Source organism: Cherax quadricarinatus, unplaced genomic scaffold (genome assembly GCF_038502225.1).
Source record: "Cherax quadricarinatus isolate ZL_2023a unplaced genomic scaffold, ASM3850222v1 Contig294, whole genome shotgun sequence".
In the NCBI taxonomy this organism is placed as follows: Eukaryota; Metazoa; Arthropoda; class Malacostraca; order Decapoda; family Parastacidae; genus Cherax; species Cherax quadricarinatus.
Genome location: NW_027195320.1, coordinates 85,419 through 110,991, shown reverse-complemented (window position 1 = coordinate 110,991; position 25,573 = coordinate 85,419). Strand labels below are relative to the sequence as shown.

The 25,573-nt window shown below is 39.6% G+C and overlaps 1 protein-coding gene across 1 annotated transcript in view; it reads left to right on the top strand.

Annotated features, from left to right (window-relative positions):
- Positions 1 to 25,573, top strand: part of LOC128693881 (condensin complex subunit 1-like) — a 115,645-nt gene that overhangs the window by 15,861 nt on the left and 74,211 nt on the right. Inside the window, 6 exon segments of the mRNA XM_070080303.1 lie at positions 1,108 to 1,258; positions 4,249 to 4,497; positions 4,714 to 4,875; positions 14,779 to 14,949; positions 16,068 to 16,257; positions 24,569 to 24,734. Of these exon segments, the coding sequence (XP_069936404.1) occupies positions 1,108 to 1,258; positions 4,249 to 4,497; positions 4,714 to 4,875; positions 14,779 to 14,949; positions 16,068 to 16,257; positions 24,569 to 24,734 (1,089 nt within the window).

The following is a 25,573-nucleotide window of genomic DNA, read 5'->3' as shown; positions in this document are numbered from 1 at the left end:
TCCAAAATTTACTGTTCACAACTTGTCTGAGTGAGCCGAGCTCATGATGTAGAACTAACTACGTGAAGGACCCTGGCCTCAGTCACTCATTCAGTCACTGTCTTGCCAGAAGGGCACTGACATCACAGTTCAGATGACCCTCCAAACTACAACATCCCCACCCCTCCAGAGTGTAGGCACTGTACTTTCCCACCTCCAGGACTCGGGTCCAGCTAACTGGTTTCCCTGAATCCCTTATGAATGTTAACTAGCTCACAGTCCAACATCGTGTGAAATCATAAAAATCACTTGCCTCCACTCATATCTAACATGCTCACACAAGCCTGCTGCATATCCAAGCCCCTTGCACTTAGAAACTTTACCCCCTCCCTCCAACATATCCTAGGATGACCCCTATCCCTCCTTTCTTCCACCCTAGATTTATATGCTCCCCTAGTCATCCTATTTTTCTCCATCCTCAGCCCTCTGAATAATACCTTTGGTGACCCCATGCCTCTTCCTAATCTCCAAACTCTGAACCCTCTGCATAATATTCACACCACACATTGCTCTCAGACATGACATCTCATGTTTGAGGGCAATGTATGGTGTGGTGTGATTTGTATATAACAGTTGTTAAGTTTTTATTTCTTGTAAATTAATCATTGTTGTAATGAATAAAAAAATCTTTGCTTTTGCACAATGAAACTGTGGAGGGTGGATGTTTACATATTGCAAGGACTAGCTGCCTAATAAAGGCCTCAGTATGCAGGGATCATATGCACTATTAGCTTGTTACTGTAGTAAATATTTTTTTTGTTATCTTTTTCTGTCATTGGGTTGTATGTATGGTATGTAACTATAGATTATCTTGAAATATTACTTCTTCTTCTACTACATTTACTTTTTAAACTTACACTTAATGCTTGAGCACTTAATATTTATTTTAAACAAGCTTTCTGTCTATGAACTTATTACATCAACAAATGATGGAGTTCAGTCTTCAGTGGTTATTATTTTTTTTAAGGAGGCATTGTAACTACATAACATTACAAATCAGTAAGATAGTTAGAATACACAATAAATTTTGAGTACTGTTTTCATTGACATGAGTTTCCATTTTTTCAGTCTGATTGCTAACTGCTGCTACAAGATCCTTGAATCTCCAAGTATGAATTTGGTGCGCACGAAGTCTACTCGTGATTCCATATTTCAGATAATTGGTACATTAATCAAGAAATTCAATCACAGTCTAGGCTGTGCCTTGAAGCTTATGCAGGTTTGTACAAAAACTGTTTATGTAGGCATATAAGAAAAGGAACTAGTAAATGCTATATTTAACGAACTAATAAATCAATGTTCTACACATTTCTTTGCTAAGTAATAAGGCTACAGAGTTTTAAAAGATTTCTGATACAGTACCACAGTACTATATTCAATTATACAGTGGAACCCTGAGTTTCGTACACCCTGACTATCGTACGCTTCGAGTTTAGAACTGTTTTTTTCAGCTCAGTTTTGTCCCGAGTTTCGCACTGTGCCCCGTGTTTCAGCACGTGTGCCAGACCTGTCTGCCTGCCCCACACAGTCATGAGTCAATGTGGCTGTTTCTCCTCGAGTGAATATAGACATTTTCATTAATCCATCTATGATATTTTCTTTAAAATTATATAAGAGGCATGTTACATAGCATATAAACATGCCTTTTTTATTCATTTACTAAGAGTGTCTCTCTAGTCTTAATGCCATAGTAATAATAATCACTCATGGGCACATTAAATGTCTTATTTTAGGTTAATATAGACATTTTCATTAATCCATCTATGATATTTTCTTCAAAATTGTATAAGAAACATGTTACATAGCATATAGCATATAAACATACAATGTTTATATGTTATCGAGTGGTGAGTACCGGCGGGTGGAGGGTGGAAGGTAAACATTACGTTTTCTCTGATGCAATGTTAGAGAAAACTGAATCTGGCGTCTGGTGCACTAACTGCCCTTCATACGCATTTGTTTACAACTCTCGGCATGAATTATGATGGCATCTAAAGGTAGTTGTTAGAAACGATGAAACTCGGTGAACATGATATGTCAATATAATAATATGGCTGTGTAGTGTAATAATGTGGCTGTGTAGTGTAGCCCAGGAGGGCTACATACGTGTACCTACATCAACAGGCTACCTAAGCTGAATTCCTACAAATAAATGCTACTCACCTCTTGCCCTACATTAAGCCTACAAATATTTTAAGGTAAGTAATGAATGTACTGTAGCAGTAAAAGACAAAGAAGGAAAATAGCACTAGAGAGGGCTTTGATACCTGACGTCCTTATGGAGGGGGATTCCCAACTCCCTGGAATGGATTAATTGTATTTACATTAATTCTTATGAGAAATATTGCTTCGACATTAGGACGTTTCGACTTTAGCCCTAGCTCCTGGAACAGATTAAGTATGAAACTCAGAGTTCCACTGTATATAATAAATGCTGGTTTTTTAATTACAGTGATTCCTCTCATATCCTAGGTAGTAGGTTGGTAAACAGCAACCGCCCAGGGAGGTACTACTGTCCTGCCAAGTGAGTGTACAACGAAAACCTGTAATTGTTTTACATGATGGTAGGATTGCTGGTGTCTTTTGTCTGTCTCATAAACATGCAAGATTTCAGGTATGTCTTGCTACTTCTACTTACATTTAGGTCACACTACACAGGCATGTACAAGCATATATATACAAACCCCTCTGTCTTTTCTTCTATTTTACTACTAGTTCTTGTTCTGTTTTTTCCTCTTATCTCCATGGGGAAGTGGAACAGAGTTCTTCCTCTGTAAGCCATGCGTGTTGTAAGAGGCGACTAAAATGCCGGGAGCAAGGGGCTAGTAGCCCCTTCTCCCGTATAAATTACTAAATTTAAAAGAGAAACTTTTGTTTTTCTTTTTGGGCCACCCTGCCTTGGTGGGATACGGCCGGTGTGTTGAAAGAAAGAAAAGACCTCTCATATCTGAATAATATGGGTCAAGACTGGTTCAGAAACACGGAGTTTCCAGACATGTGAGGGGGGAAAACATGCTCATCTGTACCATCATATCGCCATCGGTGACGGCGTTGTAGGTTTAAAAAACGAGTCCAACGTCGTCTGGCGGTGGGACCAGATGCTCCAGGCTCGAATAACAGCCTCCCAGATTTCACGGACCACAGGATGGTAGCCAGCCAGGGCAGCCCACCCCACCCGACCTACACGTAATATACTACGACATTTAAAGTGCCCCAGAGCGATAAAATGCACATACAGTTCACTCATTACTTACTTTAAAACGAAAAAACGAGAGAGAGAATGAGAGGACGGAGAGGTGGAGTATGCAAACAGAGACGAATGCGTCTGGTTTTGATTCACACACGTTTGTATTATTCAGGTCGGCCATCACTAATCCAGCATCATTGGGACCTATAGTGTGCCAGATTAGTGAGTTTGCCAGATTACAGAGTGGTTAGGTTAGAATACACTTCATTAACCTATCAATAGAGAGACTTTTTGCTACATCTTCCTCATTTTCATCACTGCTTTCTCCTCCACTGGCTTGCTGCTGTGGATTTACAACCATCTGCACAGTTTTTTTGAAATGGCCGAACAGCTTTTATCAATTTTTAAACTATGTTTAGCTAACCCCCCGGGTTTGACATCATATAAATTTCAACAAAAGATGTCATATTTTAAAAAAATCTTTTTTGATATCAGTAGCTCTTTGGGTGAATAATTAACAACAACCTTCTTTTATTTTTGTCATCTGTGGAAAGAATATATCCCTTTTTATGTTTTGGAATGGAATTGTAACATTTGGGGAAACTTTTATTTAATTTTGCCGGGGGTCTCATTCTTCCCAAATAATTGGGTTTTTTTTAAACCATTTACATCCCCTTTTTCATGATTTGGGGTTTTTTAACAGTGAATCCCTATACCTGAAATCCATAGAGAAATGAAACCACTTTGTGCAAATGTTAACTAATCTTTCTGAAATTCAGTACAGAGGGGGTTTTCCGCCCTTGGGAAAAGAATTTAACAAGCACCCAAGATCTTGATTTTTTTTTTCCATTTGGGGGATGAATGTTGCAAACATTTCTGGGAAACGTGGTGGGGATGTTTCATACATTTGCTTTTTGTGATCTAGTATAACTATACAGTATCTTGTTTATTTCCTTGAATTCTTACTTATTTTTAAAGTATGTTCCACTTTATTTATCTCTAACATTATCTTTCTCCTACAGCTACTACAACACATTGAGCATATGGTGACTCCTGCTGCCCAGGGTGTAATTCTTCTCGTTGAATCCTTTGGGATAAAAACTGTGTTTTCTGAACTGGTACGAGAAATATCCAAAGTGGATGTCAGGGAATTGTTGAAGGACACCTCAGGCCTTCGTAATTTCTCACAGTTTCTTATGGAAGTGTCTGATAAATGTCCACAAGTGATAATGCCATCACTTAGCCTACTAATTAATTTTTTGCATGAAGAGGTGAGATCGTGTTAAATTTTTCTACAAAGATTTACTCAGTTTTGTAGCAGCAATTAATTGTGCATATAATATTTCATTAATTGTATTTATTAATTTATATGCTTGTAAAATTGTCGGGTTAATGATAGGAATTTCATTTAATGCAACTAGTGAAAATGAAGTACAGGTGGTAACTGTATATTCATAACCATAAACACCTTTGTATTTTTCTTTTAGGCATATACTATGCGGAACTGTGTGTTGTCTATCCTTGGGTCTTTAGTTCTGAAAGTTCTTAGTGGAGAAGATCTTGATAACAAGAGCAAAGACTTAAGAGACCAGTGTCTTGACCACCTTGAGGACCACATTCATGATATTCATGCCTTTGTTCGCAGTAGAGTAAGTATACACAACTATACTGTAAGTGCATCATTTCTAACTTCTAACTAGTTTATGGTGTAGAGAAGTATTTTTTTTATTTTTTATTATCAGACATTCTCAGCATTAAACCTTCAGTTTATGGTGTAGAGAAGTAGTTAACATTTAATCACTTATTTCCTTTTTTGTTTTTTTAATCTTTAAACTAATGCAGTTTTTGGCTTAGGTAGTGGTACTTAACCTTTAAACTGTCTGAACGTAGATCTGCTTCTACGTGTATCACTCTGAACGTAGATATACGTTTTATTTTTCATTCCTTCAAATTTGGCGCAATAGGCTTGAGTTGCCTAGACATGAAAGAATGGGTCTGTGCACTCAGTGTGTGCAGTATTAAAATAATCTGGGATCACTTAGTAACTTGTGGGAGCACCAGTTCAATTGAGCGCCAGCTAGAGCAAATAGCATGGCAAACACCAGGGATTCACTGATGCCATGTCTCATTAACATTCCCCTTTTAAGAGGAAAGTAAAAATAGGTTAGATAAATACTACATGAGTGGGTGTGGGTGGGTGTGAGTTGGACCTGACTAACTTGTGCTACTAGGTCTGATGTCGTGCTCTTTCCTTCAGTGGATGTGACCTGACTAGTTGGGTGATTGGTCTAAGCTGAGAGGGGGGGGGGACATGGACCTGCCTTGCATGGGCCAGTAGGCCTGCTGCAGTGTTCCTTCTTTCTTATGTTCTTATGTATTCAGCTAGCTTTGGCTGTCTCTCTGTCTGTATCTCTATCTGTCTATATTTCTGTCTATCTCTGTCTCTCGCATGTACACATAGAGTTATTATACATAGTATAAATTACCTAGGATAACCCAAAAATTCCAGGCAAAAATAGATACAGATAGACAGACAAAAACATGTTTGGGTGTATCAGTGAAAACAAATAGCCAGGGTTCCCCAAGTGCCCATTTATTAAATGTCACTGGGCTGTCAACAGTTGTCATAATACCATTCTTCAAGGAGTTTCACATATACTCCAGGCACACACAGGCAGACAGGAAAAAAAGATAAGCAGAGCTAGACAGATAAGCAGACAGACAGACACGATATGTTTGTGTGTAACAGTGATAAATACTGCAAGGGTTAGCTGGAGCAGTGCGCATTTATCAGATGTCACTGGGCTGTCAACAGTATAGGGATGCTTTTCATAACATCATGCTTCAAGGTATACTCCAGGATGTTTTAGACACCCTGGGGTATACCTTGACACATGGTATTTATAGATCCTTGCTGGGACCTATAAATACTTTGTATATATTTCTAAACAATAGTAAATGACCCAGGCAGGTGTAAATGTTCACCTGTCAATGTGATTGTGGCTATTTGAGTACTATTTCAGTACCTAATATTAGTGTCAGAACAAAGATTGGCTATGAAATCACAAGAACTATTATAAATTGTAATTATCAGAACAAAAAAACTATAAATTAAAATAAAAATGAGAAAAAAAGGTACATCGGCAACACTTCTGCAAGCGCCAGGAGTCGATGTTGCCATCAGGTGAGCATACAGAGCCAGCTTCGCAGTCTTACATCTTTTTTTTTTTTTTTAAACAAGTTGGCCGTCTCCCATTGAGGCAGGGTGACCCACTCATACATAATCACTGTTTTTGCAAAAGTGCTGACCCTAAACATTTTTTTAATCCTATAACATGTAGAAAAATGTGCTTTTCAAAATATTCGGAGCTCTATGCGAGTGAATGTAGATCCACGTTTTGCCAGTTTAAGGGTTAATATACAGTAGTTACTGTCACTCTAGCTGCCTTTCCATTGTGGCATAGGTATCACTATGTAATGTTGATTCCCAGACCTTTATGGTGTTTACCTCTACTGTTAGAATGTAGGCACTACAGTGGACCCTCGACCAACGATATTAATCTGTTCCTGAGAGCTCATCGTTAGTCGAAATAATCGTTAGTCAAATTAATTTTCCCCATAAGAAATAATGGAAATCAAATTAATCTGTTCCTGACACCCCAGAGTATTGAAAAAAAAATTTTACCACATGAAATATTAATTTTAATACACAGAAACTGAAGAAGACATGCACGATTACATGACACTTACCTTTATTGAAGATCTGGTGACGATTGATGGGATGGGAGGAGGGGAGAGAGTGGATGGTGTTAGTGTTTAGAAGGGGAATCCCCTTCCATTAGGACTTGAGGTGGCAAGTCCTTTTCTGGGGTTACTTCCCTTCTTCTTTTAATGCCACTAGGACTAGCTTGAGTCACTGGACTTCTGTTGCACAACATATCTGTCCATAGAGGCCTGTACCTCCCGTTCCTTTATGACATTCCTAAAGTGTTTCACAACATTGTCAGTGTAATAGTCACCAGCATGGCTTGCAATAGCTGTGTGAGGGTGATTTTCATCAAAAAAGGTTTGCACTTTAAGCCACATTGCACACATTTCCTTAATCTTTGAAGTAGACAACTTCTTCAATTTCTCTATCCCCTCCTCCAGAGCAGTTTCCTCAGGTCTGGCCTCTTGCTGTTGAAGATGATCTTGCAGCTCATCAGTGGTTAGTTCTTCATTGTCCTCCACCAACTCTTCCACATCCTCCCCACTAACCTCCAACCCCAAGGACTTCCCCAATGCCACAATTGATTCCAAAACTGGCATACACTTCTCAGGGTTAGCCTCAAATCCTTCAAAATCCCTTTTGTCTACACATTCTGGCCACAGTTTTTTCCAAGCAGAGTTCAAGGTCCTCTTAGTCACTTCCTCCCAAGCCTTAACTAAAATGTTTATACAATTGAGGATGCTAAAGTGATCTCTCCAAAACTCTCTTAGAGTCAATTGAGTTTCTGAGGTCACTACAAAGCACCTTTAAAACATAGCTTTTGTGTATAGTTTTTTTAAGTTTGCAATGACCTGCTGGTCCATGGGCTGCAGGAGAGGAGTGGTATTAGGAGGCAAAAACTTCACCTTGATGAAGCTCATGTCCCCAGAAAGTCTCACTGCCAAGTCTGAAGGATGACCAGGAGCATTGTCTAATACCAGGAGGCACTTAAGGTCCAATTTATTTTCCAGGAGGTAATTTTTCACAGTGGGGGCAAATGCATGGTGTAACCAGTCATAGAAAAAGTCCCTAGTGGCCCATGCCTTACTGTTTGCCCTCCACAGCACACACAAATTAGCCTTGAGGACATTGTTTTTCCTGAACACTGGGAGTTTGAGTGATACACCAATAAAGGCTTCACTTTGCAATCACCACTAGCATTAGCACACATCAAGAGAGTAAGCCTGTCTTTCATAGGCTTATGTCCTGGGAGTGCCTTTTCCTCCTGAGTAATGTAGGTCCTGCTTGGCATTTTCTTCCAAAACAGGCCTGTTTCGTTACAATTAAATACTTGTTCAGGTTTCGGTCCTTCAGCCTCTATGTACTCCTTGAATTCCTGCACATATTTTTCAGCTGCTTTTTGGTCCGAACTGGCAGCCTCACCATGCCTTATCACACTGTATGCCACAACGATTCTTAAATCTCTCAAACCAACCTTTGCTGGCCTTAAATTCACTCACATCACCACTAGTTGCAGGCATTTTTTTAATTAAATCGTCATGCAACTTCCTAGCCTTTTCACATATGATCGCTTGAGAGATGCTATCTCCTGCTATCTGTTTTTCGTTTATCCACACCAATAACAGTCTCTCGATATATTCTATCACTTGCTATCTCAGTTTCGAAAACATAGTTGCACCTTTGGCGAGAACAGCTTCCTTGATTGACATTTTCTTGGCCACAATAGTAGCAATGGTTGATTGGGGTTTTGTGTACAACCTGGCCAGCTCGGAGACACGCACTCCACTTTCATACTTAGCAATGATCTCTTTCTTTATATCCATAGTAATTCTCACCCTTTTTGCTGTAGGGTTGGCACTAGAAGCTTTCTTGGGGCCCATGGTGACTTATTTTGCAGGTGCAATCACTAAAAACGCTGTGATAATATGAAATGTTCCGATTGTATGTTTGGATGCGACCTCGGTGGCTGGTGGCTTGTAAACACTGGCACCCACGTTACAAGTGAGGTGCGCTCAGGCCACATGTGGACGCGTCTCGAACGGAATGAATCTTGTTGGTAGAGTTTTTTAGCACTAGTCGAGGCAAAATTTTTGCGTTAAAATGTATCGCTAGTCGGATTTAACGTTATACAATGCCATCGTTAGTCGAGGGTGCACTGTATTTCCAAAACTTTCAGGTAGCCATTTGCTTTTCTAAAATTCATTCTGTTAACTTTGGAACACCCTAAATGATATTTAACCCTTTGACTGTTTCGGTCTTACGCACCACTGTTTCTGAAGTATTTATACGCATAAATTCTAGCGGCTTCATATCAAGCAGGAGAAAGCTGGTAGGCCCACATGTGAGAGAATGGGTCTGTGTGGCCAGTGTGCACCACATAAAAAAAATCCTGCAGCACGCAGTACGTAATGAGAAAAAAAAACTGACCGTTTTTTTGGATTAAAACGCTGAATTTGAGGTGTATTTTTGTATAGTATTTATCATTGTATTCTCGTTTTCATGGTCTTAGGTGATAAAATGGAAAACACATTACAGAAATAGAGATGATTTTGAATACTTTCACGATGAAAACGACCTTGAAATTGAGCTCAAAGTAGCGGAAATGTTCGATTTTTACCAATGTTCAGGAGTAAGCAAATCACACCACACGTCCAATACACTTTAACTGGGGAGTCTGATATTCTTTCACTAGTGCACTGATATTATTTATACCATTTTTACAATAATGCAGAAGTCTGTATAACAGTAAATTTTGTATTTTTTGTATGAATAAAAAATCAAAATAGAAAGCAATAGTAATATAAGAGGGGCCTAGAGACGTGACAAATGAACAGAGGATATTTTATTTTAGTGCCAAGAATGTCTACATTGTTTATTCTGGACCCTATTTTGAAATTGGCATCTTTTTTAATTTGCGTGAAATTGGCCGAATTGCCAATTTCTGACCACTTTATTGGGTAGTTTAAATCGGTATATGGGCGGTTTCTTGTACTCAACAGATAGAAAAAATGGAGTTCTAAAGAAATAGCTATGAGTTTGGTCAACTGGAACAATGGAATTGGCCAAAAACAGGGCTAAAATTCGGTGAAATCGCCGACCCGTATATGTAGCCGAGACCACTAACTTCGCGGGAGCGTAATTCCGTGAGTTTTCGACCAAATTCCATACTTTTGGTGTCATTACCATCGGGAAAAGTTTCTCTATTATTTCACAAGAAATTTTTTTTTCTTTTTTTTTTTCCAAAAATTTATCGACATAGAATGACAGTTTCAGAAAGGGGCCTGCGACAGTCAAAGGGTTAATCCTGTAGACCATTAACATCCACTCACTCAGATCTCACTTAGCATATACCTGGCAAGAAGATTGGCGGTTATATAGGCATCAGTGGATAAGGACGTGTAGCAGACTATGCCCTCGTCTGCTACACGTCCTTATCCACCGACGCTTATATAACCGCCAGTCTTCTTGCCTTTGCTCCAGATTCTCCTCCACCACGATGCTGTGAACACTAACTTCAAGGCTGAGGGACTGATTACCTCATCTTTTGTACATAGTTCTACTGTTTTCTAATTATGTCCTTGAATCTGTATTGATAAAGCCACTGGATGGCGAAACGTCTACAATTACAATAAAGATATCCAGATGTTGCACATGTCTTAACTTTCAAGTGTGCTTGAGCATGTTGGGTAGGAGTGAATGGAGACAAATGGTTTTTGGAACCTGACGAGCTGTTGGAGTATGTGAAGGGATTCAGGGAAACCAGTTAGCCAGACTTAAGTCCTGGAAGTGGGAAGTACAATGCCTGTGCTTTAAATGAGGGGTTTCGGATATTGGCTGTTTGGAGTGACATCTATACTGTCATATCTGGGTGCCTCTGCAAAGACAGTGATTATGTATGTGTAATGGTGAGAGTATTGAATAAGACAACGTTGATAAACGAATTTATCGCTAAGCAAGGAGCATGCTATAATGGTAGTGGGTGTGTGTCAGCCGTCTTTGATATTGTTTTAACCCTTTCAGGGACCAAGGCCAAAATCTGAAGTGGTGCCCCAGTGTCCAAGAAATTTAAAAAAAAAAAAGATTTTTTCTTACAGAATTAAAGAGTATATTTTTGTGAAGGTAATAAAAAAAAAAATTCTGATCAGTACTTACCGAGATACAGTGCCGAGAAGTTGACCCAAAATGACCGGGTGGCGGCAACATCAACGATTTCCACATACGAGCATTACTTTATTTTACGTTTTTTGTAGTTTTTTCTTTTCTTTTCTAATTTTTTCTTTTCCTACTAACATTTGGGGCCTGAGAGACCAATACTGTATATAATGTATATATATAAACTCACTGTATTGAACACAATAACCGCACTAAAGTTATCATCATATTATTGTTTACCACTTTTGTTTATTGCAATAAACATGCACAAATCTTGTATAATACTAATGTTCTATCATATATTTACATATTTACAATCACTGGACATGGTTTTAGAACTGCTGGAGCTTGTGGAGCTCCTTGAAACAAGGCACCATGCACAGAGGTACCTTACATTCCTCGCACATAAACCGAGTGTCTTTGCATCTTTGTTGCCGTCGTTTTGTTTGTGCACAGACAATGCATCTCTTCTGAGCAAATTTCTTCTGAGTTCAAGGAAGCTGTATTATGAAATGATCACCTTCCCTCCTCAAACGCTTGGGTATATTCTGAGGAGTTCGAGGACCTTGTTGTATAGCAGGTGTTGTTACTTGGTACTTCATTATGAGTTGTCTGACAACAGACAAGCAAAATTCACCATACGGTGATTTGTTGCCAGTCTTCATTTGGTACATATTATATGCATTGAGCATTGAAATGTCCATGAGATGGAAGAAAAGTTTCATGTACCACTTGTAACTCTTACGAACACAATCAACAAAGCCAATCTGCATGTCACATTTGTCAACCAAGCGCATGTTTTGTGTATAATCAATCACTGTCGCTGGTTTTCGAATATGTTCATTAGTCATTCTATCAACTTTGCCACTGTCTTGCATTTCGTTACGGTGAATGGTTGTCAACAATGTGACATCTTGTTTGTCATGCCACCGTAATGACATGATGTCATTGGCAGTAAACACCTGCACCTCATCACCACGAGCACCTGCGTTGAACCTGGGCATATATTTATGATTAGAACGCACTGTGCCACGCACATCTGTCTTGTTCACTCGCAAGAAATCACTGAGTAAAGGGCTTGTGTACCAGTTATCGGTATATAATGTATGCCCCTTACCAAGATAAGGTGACATCATGCTTCTCACTACGTCACCTGAAATACCCAATAACATCCTGGTATCTTTCAACGTTTTACATCCCGTGTATACAACAATATCCAATACCAGGCCACTGTCACAGTCACAGAGTACAAACAGTTTTATACCAAAGTGTTTCCTCTTGCTTGGTATATACTGCTTGAACGACAGTCTACCTTTGAACAAAATCAAAGACTCGTCAATTACAAGATTCTTGAATGGATAAAAGTACATGTTGAACTTTTGTTTCAGATACATAAAAACATTTCTAACCTTGTATAACCTGTCACTTCTGCCAGACCTGGTTTTGTCAGAGAAGTGCAACATACGTAACAGTAAGATAAACCTGTTCACTGGGATTTCACTGAAGTCCGGGGTAGAAATTAGCCGATCTGTGGACCAGTATGCTTTTAGATTATGCTTATAGACATGAGGCATCAGCATTATTGTTGCAAAAAGCAAATACATTTCTGCAACAGTCGTCTCTTTCCACTGGTGTAGTCTTGACTGTGGTGATATCGTATTTGCAATGGTGTACTCAAAATACTTGTTACTTTCCCTGACAGTAGTTTCCATGAAGGGCTGGTCAAAGAATAGTTCGAAGAATTCCAGTTTATTGGCCGTGGTTCCAAGGGGACAAGTAGGTAGAATTCCACTTTGAGAGTCATCAAAGTGGTGGGGCTTGGGAACAAAATTGGGATTTTGCTGCTAATCCCAGATACGGTTTGCTGGTGGATACTGGACATCATAGGCTGGTTGTGCAGGTAGTTGTGGTTGTGGTGGGCTGGTGGCTGATGCTCCGCTTTCTCCTTGAACTGAGGAGTCAGCAGCTTGGGTCCCAGCCTGGGCTGGTGAGTCACGCATGGCCGTGGCACTACCATCACCACTACCACCACCTACTGATGCCTGTTGTCTATACATGCCAAATGTAGCCACATCATCCTCACTTTTACTGTCTATTCCTGGTGTAGGACCATGGGATGTACTCCGTCCTCTGGGCACTGCATAGGGAACACTACCCGAGCGCATGCAGCGGCGTATATACCGACACTTCACTGGTGAATGTTTCCTCATTATCACTACTCGAATGATCGTCAAGAGCAATAAAATCACAATCCACGTCACTATCATCATCATTACTGAAGTCTGAGGCCTGGCCATGCGAAAATAATAGTTTTCTCTTGCGATGAGGTACAACTCACCGTGACTGAGGAGTGCCTACACCAGAGGTAGAAGGTTGAGGATCGTCAGGGTTTTCTGCACTATTATCGATATCCTGGTCATTCCTTTCGGTCACTAACTGATCAAAGCCAAAGAATTCGTCTTCATTCCCACTTCCATCAGAGTCAGAACTATCAGATAGGAAGAGGAGAGTCCCAATTTTCCTTGGAGTGAGAGCTGCCTTGCAGCGAGGCATGGTGAACAAAGGTAACTGAGCCGGCGTTCCCACAATGCTATGCAGGCGCCTAGAATTTTTGTTTACGATGCACATACACCACACAGACCAGTTCCCTCACATGTAGGCCTACCAGCCTTTTTGTGCTAAATTTGACGCCGCTAGAATTTTGGCGTAGATCTACGGTTTGGACCCTGAACATGAAGCGGTAGATCTACAGGACGGACCCTGAAAGGGTTAATGTCACCTTTGCACCATTTATAACATTTTTAGTATATTTTTAAATGTTTATACAGTAGTGTACTGTATATTGTAGTAAACAGACTAGAGGAAATCAACTCTAATATACATTATTTAGGTACGCATACTCGGTACACGAGTACGTTGCTAAGTGAGGAGAAGCTGTATATATGTATACTTATCTACGTCTCAAAAAAATTTTAAGATTGCAAAAATGTGTTAAATCAACTTTTACGTGCTAAAAAAAGCACACCTGCTCAATTTTAGCGTGAAAAACTAAGTTGGCAGCCCTGGCTGTCTCCCGTCAAGGTAGGGTGACCCAAAAAAGAAGAGCTCTATCACCATCACTCACTCCACTGTCTTGCTACAGGTGTTCCAATATTACAGCTCAGATGCCTTTCAAACTGTAATATCCCACCGCTTCTTCAGAGTGTAGCCACTGCATTTCTCACTTCCAAGTGACCCCCTAAATTTACTAATGTAATGAATTTACAGCTCCTTTCATTTATCTGTTTAACCCTTAAACTGTCTAAATGTAGATCTACGTTGACAGGCGTAGCGCTCTGATCGTAGATCTATGTTTTTTTACGTAAGAAAGCACATAAAATCGGACGTAGATCTACGTCTGGAGCACTACGCATGTGAACGTAGATCTACATTTGGACAGTTTAAGGGTTAAGTACTCTTCCCTTAAATGCTTTATACCCAATCCATTTGGGACTACTTTTATCACACTTTCTTTACAGTCACTGTTCATCAGGTTTGCAACTACCTAGTATGAATGCAACAACTTTTTAAACATTCATTCCAGCCTGCTTTCAGTATTTAATTATATATCATGATAGATACAGTGTAACAGAATACAAACACCTCCCTCAGTTTCTTTCTAGTAATCGACTCAATATTTTTTTTTTTTTAGGTTCTACAGATATGGAATGATTTAATAACAGAAAAGGCAGTTCCTTTACGTAGGCAGCATCAAATACTGGAGCTTATACTAGGGCGCTTAAAGGACAAGTCTTCAGTTGTACGAAAGAATGCAGTTCAGTTGTTAACTGCATTTGTGAAAGGCAATCCATTTGCTGCAAAGGTAACGATTTCAACTTCATTAAGTAATTTCTAGGGATGTGCCAAAATATTGGTATCAGTATGAGATGATATTGATGGTACTGGTATTAGTGTAAAGGTGAGTATTGGCTAATTTTGTATGATATTGGTATCACTGGGTAGCAGTCTAGAATTTTATATTAATATCAGGAAAAATTTTGATATTGTTCCATCCCTAGTAATTTGACTTGTAGGCATTCTAGGCTTAAAGTAGGCATTTTAGACTTAAAATTGAAAGTAGCTAACTACTTGTTTTTGCAGCTTTGTAGTTTTACATCTAGAATTTTTCCTTGTGTGATTAAAGCAGGAAAGACATTACAGTTTTCAGTGTCATGTTGAAGTGTGATTGGATGTATTTTAATTATAGCATCATATGATTATTGAAAATGTATCCCTCAGCTTATACACATCCCATAGCTAAATAGGGAATCACTACAGTAAGTAACTGGCATTTTCTGGACTAGTTGAATGCTGTTTCAAAAGAATAGTCGGGTTGAAAAACATCCACTTTTTTTTTATCAGGTATGTGATTTTAACTTTTATGCCAGATTTCTTTTATAGGATGCCAAAGTTGTTTCCTACAAATCATTCTGATTCGGTGAGAAAAAGATATGTTTACCTTGCTTTAAACTTGCTGTATAATGTGAGCTATATATTTGTTGAAATAAAAATAAATTCTGCTGTTAATTTTTCAACACTGTTCTGTGGAATTGGTATATTATCAGATATCTTCAGCTGTATTACTTAGATGTTACTAAAAGTAGTAAAGAGCTTTAATGTAGAAAATGAACCTGTTTATTTTTAAATTCCTGAAGTCAGAATCAGGAACTGGAGCTAACCCTGCTACAAGCTCAAATAGATAATTGCTGCTTGTGTAGTGGGGTCAGCCTCAGTTGATAGTTTTAAAATTTTGGTGTAGTGGCTAGCATGGTAGCCTCGCACCTTTGAGGCTGGCATTTTTAATTTCACATGACTTTTTTCCTTGTACATGTATTCCTATTTTCACAGTTGAAATTTCAGTTAGTGTAGAAACAGTGTACTAACATTGACAATATATTGTTTTATTATATATCGTATTTTTAAGCAGCTATCTTTTTTCAGTTACCATTGGAAGAACTACAATCTCAGTATGAAGTGGAACTGAAGAAGCTTAAAGAAATGGCACCTGACATTAAATTAGATTCTTCAGGTGAAGTGAATGCACCCTTGGAGAAGACTGTTACTGCAAATGAAGTATGGAAAGCAATGCTTCCAGAAGTAGTTGCCAATATTTTTGAAATTGTAAATGAAGGTTTGTTGCAATATTTGTAATTTGTACTTACAATCTGCAAGTCTGTAACTAGTGAGAGCTGCACATCAGAGCTGAAATTTGCAGTTCATTTTGAAAATTCATAGCAAGTTAATTGTTCAGTATTCTAAACCTGCTTTACCACAGAAACCCATGTTATAATTGAATAATTCATTCCTGAGCCATAGTTCTCTTGTGTAATTTCAGTTAATTTTTTCATACGTAATTTTTAGTCACTATTTTACATTTATTACTGTTCTTTTTCACTTACAAATAGTAATAAGTATTGTTTAATCAAGCATATACATGTTAGTGAGAGACAGGGGAGAGGTGGGAAAGGATAGAGAGGCAGTAAAGGAGACAATGAGGGAGGGAGGGAGTGTGTTTACCTGGAGAGTTCCAGGGGTCAACGCCCCCGCGGCCCGGTCTGTGACCAGGCCTCCTGGTGGATCAGAGCCTGATCAACCAGGCTGTTACTGCTGGCTGCACGCAAACCAGCGTACGAGCCACAGCCCGGCTGGTCAGGAACCGACTTTAGGTGCTTGTCCAGTGCCAGCTTGAAGACTGCCAGGGGTCTGTTGGTAATCCCCCTTATGTATGCTGGGAGGCAGTTGAACAGTCTCGGGCCCCTGACACTTATTGTATGGTCTCTTAACGTGCTAGTGACACCCCTGCTTTTCATTGGGGGGATGTTGCATCGTCTGCCAAGTCTTTTGCTTTCGTAGTGAGTGATTTTCGTGTGCAAGTTCGGTACTAGTCCCTCTAGGATTTTCCAGGTGTATATAATCATGTATCTCTCCTGCCTGCGTTCCAGGGAATACAGGTTTAGGAACCTCAAGCGCTCCCAGTAATTGAGGTGTTTTATCTCCGTTATGCGCGCCGTGAAGGTTCTCTGTACATTTTCTAGGTCAGCAATTTCACCTGCCTTGAAAGGTGCTGTTAGTGTGCAGCAATATTCCAGCCTAGATAGAACAAGTGACCTGAAGAGTGTCATCATGGGCTTGGCCTCCCTAGTTTTGAAGGTTCTCATTATCCATCCTGTCATTTTTCTAGCAGATGCGATTGATACAATGTTATGCTATGTTATGTTGGAGAAAGTCCTGCACCTCGCCTACAAACGGTCTGTCCAAGACATTGCCACCAGTCCAGGCCAGAGGGCCTTTCACCCTGGCTCTCTGCCATCTCATCTTCTTGTTCTCCTAATATGCCTAACACTGATGTACTAACATACATAAGAACATAAGAACATAAGAATGTAGGAACACTGCAGAAGGCCTACTGGCCCATACGAGGCAGGTCCTTATCAAAACGACTACTACCTCAAGCTACTCAAGAAATAACTCCCGTACCCCTTGACACCAATCAAACCCAGCCCCTCCTACTCATATATTTGTCCAGTCTCTTCTTAAAGCTACCCAAGGTCCTAACCTCTATCACCCCACTGGGAAGACTGTTCCACGCATCTACAACTCTGTTAGAAAACCAGTACTTACCTATGTCCTTTCTAAATCTAAATTTATCCAACTTAAATCCATTATTCCTGGTTCTTACCTGGTTCGATACCCTCAGTACTTTATTAATGTCTCCCTTGTTTATCCCCGTCATCCACTTATACACTTCAATGATATCTCCCCTCATTCTACGCCTCTCCAGAGAGTGGAGATTTAAGGCTTTAAGTCTATCTTCATACGGGAGGTTCCTTACACAGTAAATCATTTTAGTCATTCTTCTCTGTATGTTCTCTAATGAGTCTATGTCCATCCTGTAGTAAGGGGACCAAAACTGAGCAGCATAATCTAAATGAGGCCTAACTAGTGATGTATAGAGCTGTAAAATAACTTTTGGACTTTTTATTATTATTTTATTATCACACCGGCCGATTCCCACCAAGGCAGGGTGGCCCGAAAAAGAAAAACTTTCACCATCATTCACTCCATCACTGTCTTGCCAGAAGGGTGCTTTACACTACAGTTTTTAAACTGCAACATTAACACCCCTCCTTCAGAGTGCAGGCACTGTACTTCCCATCTCCAGGACTCAAGTCCGGCCTGCCGGTTTCCCTGAATCCCTTCATAAATGTTACTTTGCTCACACTCCAACAGCACGTCAAGTATTAAAAACCATTTGTCTCCATTCACTCCTATCAAACACGCTCACGCATGCCTGCTGGAAGTCCAAGCCCCTCGCACACAAAACCTCCTTTACCCCCTCCCTCCAACCCTTCCTAGGCCGACCCCTACCCCGCCTTCCTTCCACTACAGACTGATACACTCTTGAAGTCATTCTGTTTCGCTCCATTCTCTCTACATGTCCGAACCACCTCAACAACCCTTCCTCAGCCCTCTGGACAACAGTTTTGGTAATCCCGCACCTCCTCCTAACTTCCAAACTACGAATTCTCTGCATTATATTCACACCACACATTGCCCTCAGACATGACATCTCCACTGCCTCCAGCCTTCTCCTCGCTGCAACATTCATCACCCACGCTTCACACCCATATAAGAGCGTTGGTAAAACTATACTCTCATACATTCCCCTCTTTGCCTCCAAGGACAAAGTTCTTTGTCTCCACAGACTCCTAAGTGCACCACTCACTCTTTTTCCCTCATCAATTCTATGATTCACCTCATCTTTCATAGACCCATCCGCTGACACGTCCACTCCCAAATATCTGAATACGTTCACCTCCTCCATACTCTCTCCCTCCAATCTGATATTCAATCTTTCATCACCTAATCTTTTTGTTATCCTCATAACCTTACTCTTTCCTGTATTCACCTTTAATTTTCTTCTTTTGCACACCCTACCAAATTCATCCACCAATCTCTGCAACTTCTCTTCAGAATCTCCCAAGAGCACAGTGTCATCGGCAAAGAGCAGCTGTGACAACTCCCACTTTGTGTGTGATTCTTTATCTTTTAACTCCACGCCTCTTGCCAAGACCCTCGCATTTACTTCTCTTACAACCCCATCTATAAATATATTAAACAACCACGGTGACATCACACATCCTTGTCTAAGGCCTACTTTTACTGGGAAAAAATTTCCCTCTTTCCTACATACTCTAACTTGAGCCTCACTATCCTCGTAAAAACTCTTCACTGCTTTCAGTAACCTACCTCCTACACCATACACTTGCAACATCTGCCACATTGCCCCCCTATCCACCCTGTCATACGCCTTTTCCAAATCCATAAATGCCACAAAGACCTCTTTAGCCTTATCTAAATACTGTTCACTTATATGTTTCACTGTAAACACCTGGTCCACACACCCCCTACCTTTCCTAAAGCCTCCTTGTTCATCTGCTATCCTATTCTCCGTCTTACTCTTAATTCTTTCAATTATAACTCTACCATACACTTTACCAGGTACACTCAACAGACTTATCCCCCTATAATTTTTGCACTCTCTTTTATCCCCTTTGCCTTTATACAAAGGAACTATGCATGCTCTCTGCCAATCCCTAGGTACCTTACCCTCTTCCATACATTTATTAAATAATTGCACCAACCACTCCAAAACTATATCCCCACCTGCTTTTAACATTTCTATCTTTATCCCATCAATCCCGGCTGCCTTACCCCCTTTCATTTTACCTACTGCCTCACGAACTTCCCCCACACTCACAACTGGCTCTTCCTCACTCCTACAAGATGTTATTCCTCCTTGCCCTATACACGAAATCACAGCTTCCCTATCTTCATCAACATTTAACAATTCCTCAAAATATTCCTTCCATCTTCCCAATACCTCTACCTCTCCATTTAATAACTCTCCTCTCCTATTTTTAACTGACAAATCCATTTGTTCTCTAGGCTTTCTTAACTTGTTAATCTCACTCCAAAACTTTTTCTTATTTTCAACAAAATTTGTTGATAACATCTCACCCACTCTCTCATTTGCTCTCTTTTTACATTGCTTCACCACTCTCTTAACTTCTCTCTTTTTCTCCATATACTCTTCCCTCCTTGCATCACTTCTACTTTGTAAAAACTTCTCATATGCTAACTTTTTCTCCCTTACTACTCTCTTTACATCATCATTCCACCAATCGCTCCTCTTCCCTCCTGCACCCACTTTCCTGTAACCACAAACTTCTGCTGAACACTCTAACACTACATTTTTAAACCTACCCCATACCTCTTCGACCCCATTGCCTATGCTCTCATTAGCCCATCTATCCTCCAATAGCTGTTTATATCTTACCCTAACTGCCTCCTCTTTTAGTTTATAAACCTTCACCTCTCTCTTCCCTGATGCTTCTATTCTCCTTGTATCCCATCTACCTTTTACTCTCAGTGTAGCTACAACTAGAAAGTGATCTGATATATCTGTGGCCCCTCTATAAACATGTACATCCTGAAGTCTACTCAACAGTCTTTTATCTACCAATACATAATCCAACAAACTACTGTCATTTCGCCCTACATCATATCGTGTATACTTATTTATCCTCTTTTTCTTAAAATATGTATTACCTATAACTAAACCCCTTTCTATACAAAGTTCAATCAAAGGGCTCCCATTATCATTTACACCTGGCACCCCAAACTTACCTACCACACCCTCTCTAAAAGTTTCTCCTACTTTAGCATTCAAGTCCCCTACCACAATTACTCTCTCACTTGGTTCAAAGGCTCCTATACATTCACTTAACATCTCCCAAAATCTCTCTCTCTCCTCTGCATTCCTCTCTTCTCCAGGTGCATACACGCTTATTATGACCCACTTCTCGCATCCAACCTTTACTTTAATCCACATAATTCTTGAATTTACACATTCATATTCTCTTTTCTCCTTCCATAACTGATCATTTAACATTACTGCTACCCCTTCCTTTGCTCTAACTCTCTCAGATACTCCAGATTTAATCCCATTTATTTCCCCCCACTGAAACTCTCCTACCCCCTTCAGCTTTGTTTCGCTTAGGGCCAGGACATCCAACTTCTTTTCATTCATAACATCAGCAATCATCTGTTTCTTGTCATCCGCACTACATCCACGCACATTTAAGCAACCCAGTTTTATAAAGTTTTTCTTCTTCTCTTTTTTAGTAATTGTATACAGGAGAAGGGGTTACTAGCCCATTGCTCCCGGCATTTTAGTCGCCTCATACGACACGCATGGCTTACGGAGGAAAGATTCTTTTCCACTTCCCCATGGACAATAGAAGAAATAAAAAAGAACAAGAGCTATTTAGAAAAAGGAGAAAAACCTAGATGTATGTATATATATATATGCATGTGCGTGTCTGTGAAGTGTGACCAAAGTGTAAGTAGGAGTAGCAAGATATCCCTGTTATCTTAGCGTGTTTATGAGACAGAAAAAGAAACCAGCAATCCTACCATCATGCAAAACAGTTACAGGTTTTTGTTTCACAGTCATCTGGCAGGACGGTAGTACTTCCCTGGGTGGTTGCTGTCTACCAACCTACTACCTACCTTTTGGACTTCTGTTACTTATACTTCTTGAGATAAATCCAAGTAATCTGTTGGCCTTGTTGCACACACTGAGGCACTGCTGTCTTGGCTTTAGATTTCTGCTTACCATGACTCCCAAGTCTTTTTCACATTCTGTATGACCAAGCTCTACTTCACCTAGATTATAGCTTCGAGGGTTATTTTCATTACCAAGGGCAAGTACCTTACACTTATCCACATTAAACTTCATCTGCCATTTCTCAGACCAAGACATTAATTTGTTCAAATCGTCCTGGAGTTCATTGATATCCTCCTCAGAGTGAATTACACGGCCTATCTTTGTATCATCAGCAAACTTACTCATGTCACTAGTAATCCCTTCATCAAGGTCATTAATGTAAATTATGAACAAGACAGGGCCCAAAACTGATCCCTGTGGAACGCCACTAGTGACTAATCCCCATTCAGATTTCACTCCATTAATGGTAACTCTCTGCTTTCTATTGGTAAGCCATGCCTCAATCCATGCTAGAACTTTACCTCCTATACCATGAGCTGCCGTAAGAAATAAATCTATGGTTTTTGTATCTCTTACCAAAAAAAAAAAAAAAAGTGTACTTTCTTAGTGATAGGACAATACCAAAATATTTGCTGATACTGATGCTCAGTTTTAGGCCGATATCAATATTAAATTTTAGACCAATGCTGCTGCCATCAAAATTAATTGATACCTTCTGTGTGTAAAGGAAGAAAGCTGAAAGTGAACATAGATAAGAGTAAGATGATGAAGGTATCGAATGATTTAAAGAAAAATTGGATATCACATTGGAGGGAGGGAGTATGGAAGAAGTGAATGTGTTCAGATATTTGGGAGTTGACTTGTCAGCAGATGGGTTTATGATGGATGAAATTAACCATAGAATTGATGAAGGAAAAAAAAAGATGAGTGGTGCTCTGAGGTATCTTTGGAGACAAAAAAACATTATCCATGGTGGCAAAGAAGGGAATGTATAAGAGTACATTGGACCCCCGGTTAACGAACTTTTTTCATTCCAGTAGTATGTTCAGGTGCCAGTACTGACCGAATTTTTTCCCATAAGGAATATTGTGAAGTAGATTAGTCCATTTCAGACCCCCAAACATACACGTACAAATGCACTTACATAAATACACTTACATAATTGGTCGCATTTGGAGGTGATCGTTAAGCGGGGGTCCACTGTATAGTGGTACGAACACTCTTGTATGGGCGTGAAGCATGGGCTGTCAGTGCTGTAGCAAGGAGGGTGGAGACAGTGGAGATGTCTAAAGGCAATGTAGAAAATTCGTAGTGTGGAAATTAGGAGGTGTGGAGCTACTAAAAGTATTAATCAGAGGACTGAAGAAGGGTTGTTGAGGTGGTTTGGTCATTTAGAAAGGATGGAATGTAGGGGAAAGAAGGTGGGGTAGGGGTCATCCTAGGAAAGGTTGGAGGGAGGGGGCAAAGGAGGTTTTATGGGTGAGGGGCTTGAACTTCCAGCAAGCGTGCTTAAGTGTGTTACATAGGAATGAATAGAGATGAATGGTTTTTGGGACTTGATGAACTGTTGGAGTGTGAGCAGGGTAATATTTTGTGAAGGGACTTGAGTCTTGGAGGTGGGAGTACAATACCTGTGCTTTAAAAGAGGGGTTTGGGATATTGGCTGTTTGGAGGGACATCTAAACTGTTGTATCTGAGTACCTCAGCAAAGACAGTGATTATGTATGAACAATGGTGAAAGCTTTTACTTTCTTTTTGAGTCACCCTGCCTTGGTGGAAAACGGTTGATGTGTTTAAAAAAAAAAAAAGCCTACTGATTCTGAGACTAATACTTTGCCATACCCCTATTGTATATTTTTAACACACTGGCAGTCTCCCACCAAAGTAGAGTGATTTCAAAATGAGTATATACAGTCACCCACTTGTTTAATCATTGTTTTACCTTACTCACTCCATCAGCATGCCAAGTCATAAAAATCACTTGTATCCACTCTGCTCTAATGTACTCACAAGAGCCTGTTAGATGTTCAAGCCTCTTCCTGGGATAACCCATAGCTCTTTCCTTCCAACCCAGATTTATGTACTCTCCATCCTCTGTGCCCAAACTTTTTTTTTTTTTTTTTTTTTTTTTTTTTTTTTTTTTTTTTTTTTTTTTTTTTTTTTTTTTTTTTTTTTTTTTGTGTGTGTGTGTGTGTGTGTGTGTGTGTGTGTGTGTGTGTGTGTGTGTGTGTGTGTGTTTTGATACACACTGGCTGTCTCCCACCACATAAAATAAACATACCTGAAGTATAAATGCATTTGGTAATAACTAACTGAGAATTTTTTTTGAACACTGGCCATCTCCCACCAAGGTAGGATGACCCCTCCAAATAAAAGAGGATACATGTTCATCATTTATTCAATAATTGTTTTGCCAGAAGTGTTATGACATCACAATTCACAGAAAGGATAACTCTGGACAGCAAAAAAAGTATGTTCATTCTGCTACTGAGATAAATGTAGTGTTCTATGTAATATGAGCATGCTGATTCCAAATTTATTTGTTTGCTATAATACTGGACTTCATTTTGCTTCTCCACAAACAAGATAACTATAATCTCTCATTCTGTAAGCTTTGTAAGGCAGATGGAGCATTGAAACTGCTAAGTTATCATATGTTCAAAGTGACATTTCAGTAAAATTTAGAAATATACACATTACATAAATGAAGGGAATATGAAGCAAACAAATTTTTGGAGTGTAAGATTATAAGAAACTAAATATTCTGGAGGTACAAGAGCAAATGCAGTAATGAGAAATTACTTGTATATTTTATTGTAGAAGTGTTGCAGGTAATAATGTAGAGATTAAGAGTGAGTTTTTATTACAGACGGAACTGATGATGATGATGACAATGAAGATACTGTAGACAATGGTGCCTCTCTTAATGATGTTTTGTCTGATGTAGCAGAGGCACTGAAGTCTAGCAAGATACGTCGTGCAGTGAAACTATTGGAATGTGCTTTTGAATTATTCCGTGGAGATAAAATTCTTGTGTAAGTCCTATTCAGGGTTTCATTTCATACTTTATTTTCTCTTTGCCTTACCCAAATTACTATTGTTGCAGGGTCTGAAGAAGTGAAGCCAAATATCAGGGGGTCTGGGAATAGCATTTGCTTTTTTGCATTACTAAAAATGCTAGATTCTCTAGAAATGAACACTTGGCTTGAAGCTACTGGTTACTTATAAATACCTAAAAAAGCTTGTGCAAGTGGACCATTCTGTACAGTGCAGTCTGTATTTATAAATGATAAATTTACCAAGCCTATGGAAAAGTATGGATTTGTCAGTTAAAAACAGAGTAGGGGTGTTAGTAGATGGGGAGAGGGAGGTATTAGGTAGATGGCAAGAATATTTTGAGGAACTTTTAAATGTTGAGGAAGAAAGGGAGGCGGTAATTTCATGCACTAGCCAGGGAGGTATATCATCTTTTAGGAGTGAAGAAGAACAGAATGTAAGTGTGGGGGAGGTACGTGAGGCATTACGTAGAATGAAAGGGGGTAAACCAGCTGGAACTGATGGGATCATGACAGAAATGTTAAAAGCAGGGGGGGATATAGTGTTGGAGTGGTTGGTACTTTTGTTTAATAAATGTATGAAAGAGGGGAAGGTACCTAGGGATTGGCAGAGAGCATGTATAGTCCCTTTATATAAAGGGAAGGGGGACAAAAGAGATTGTAAAAATTATAGAGGAATAAGTTTACTGAGTATACCAGGAAAAGTGTACGGTAGGGTTATAATTGAAAGAATTAGAGGTAAGACAGAATGTAGGATTGCGGATGAGCAAGGAGGTTTCAGAGTGGGTAGGGGATGTGTGGATCAAGTGTTTACATTG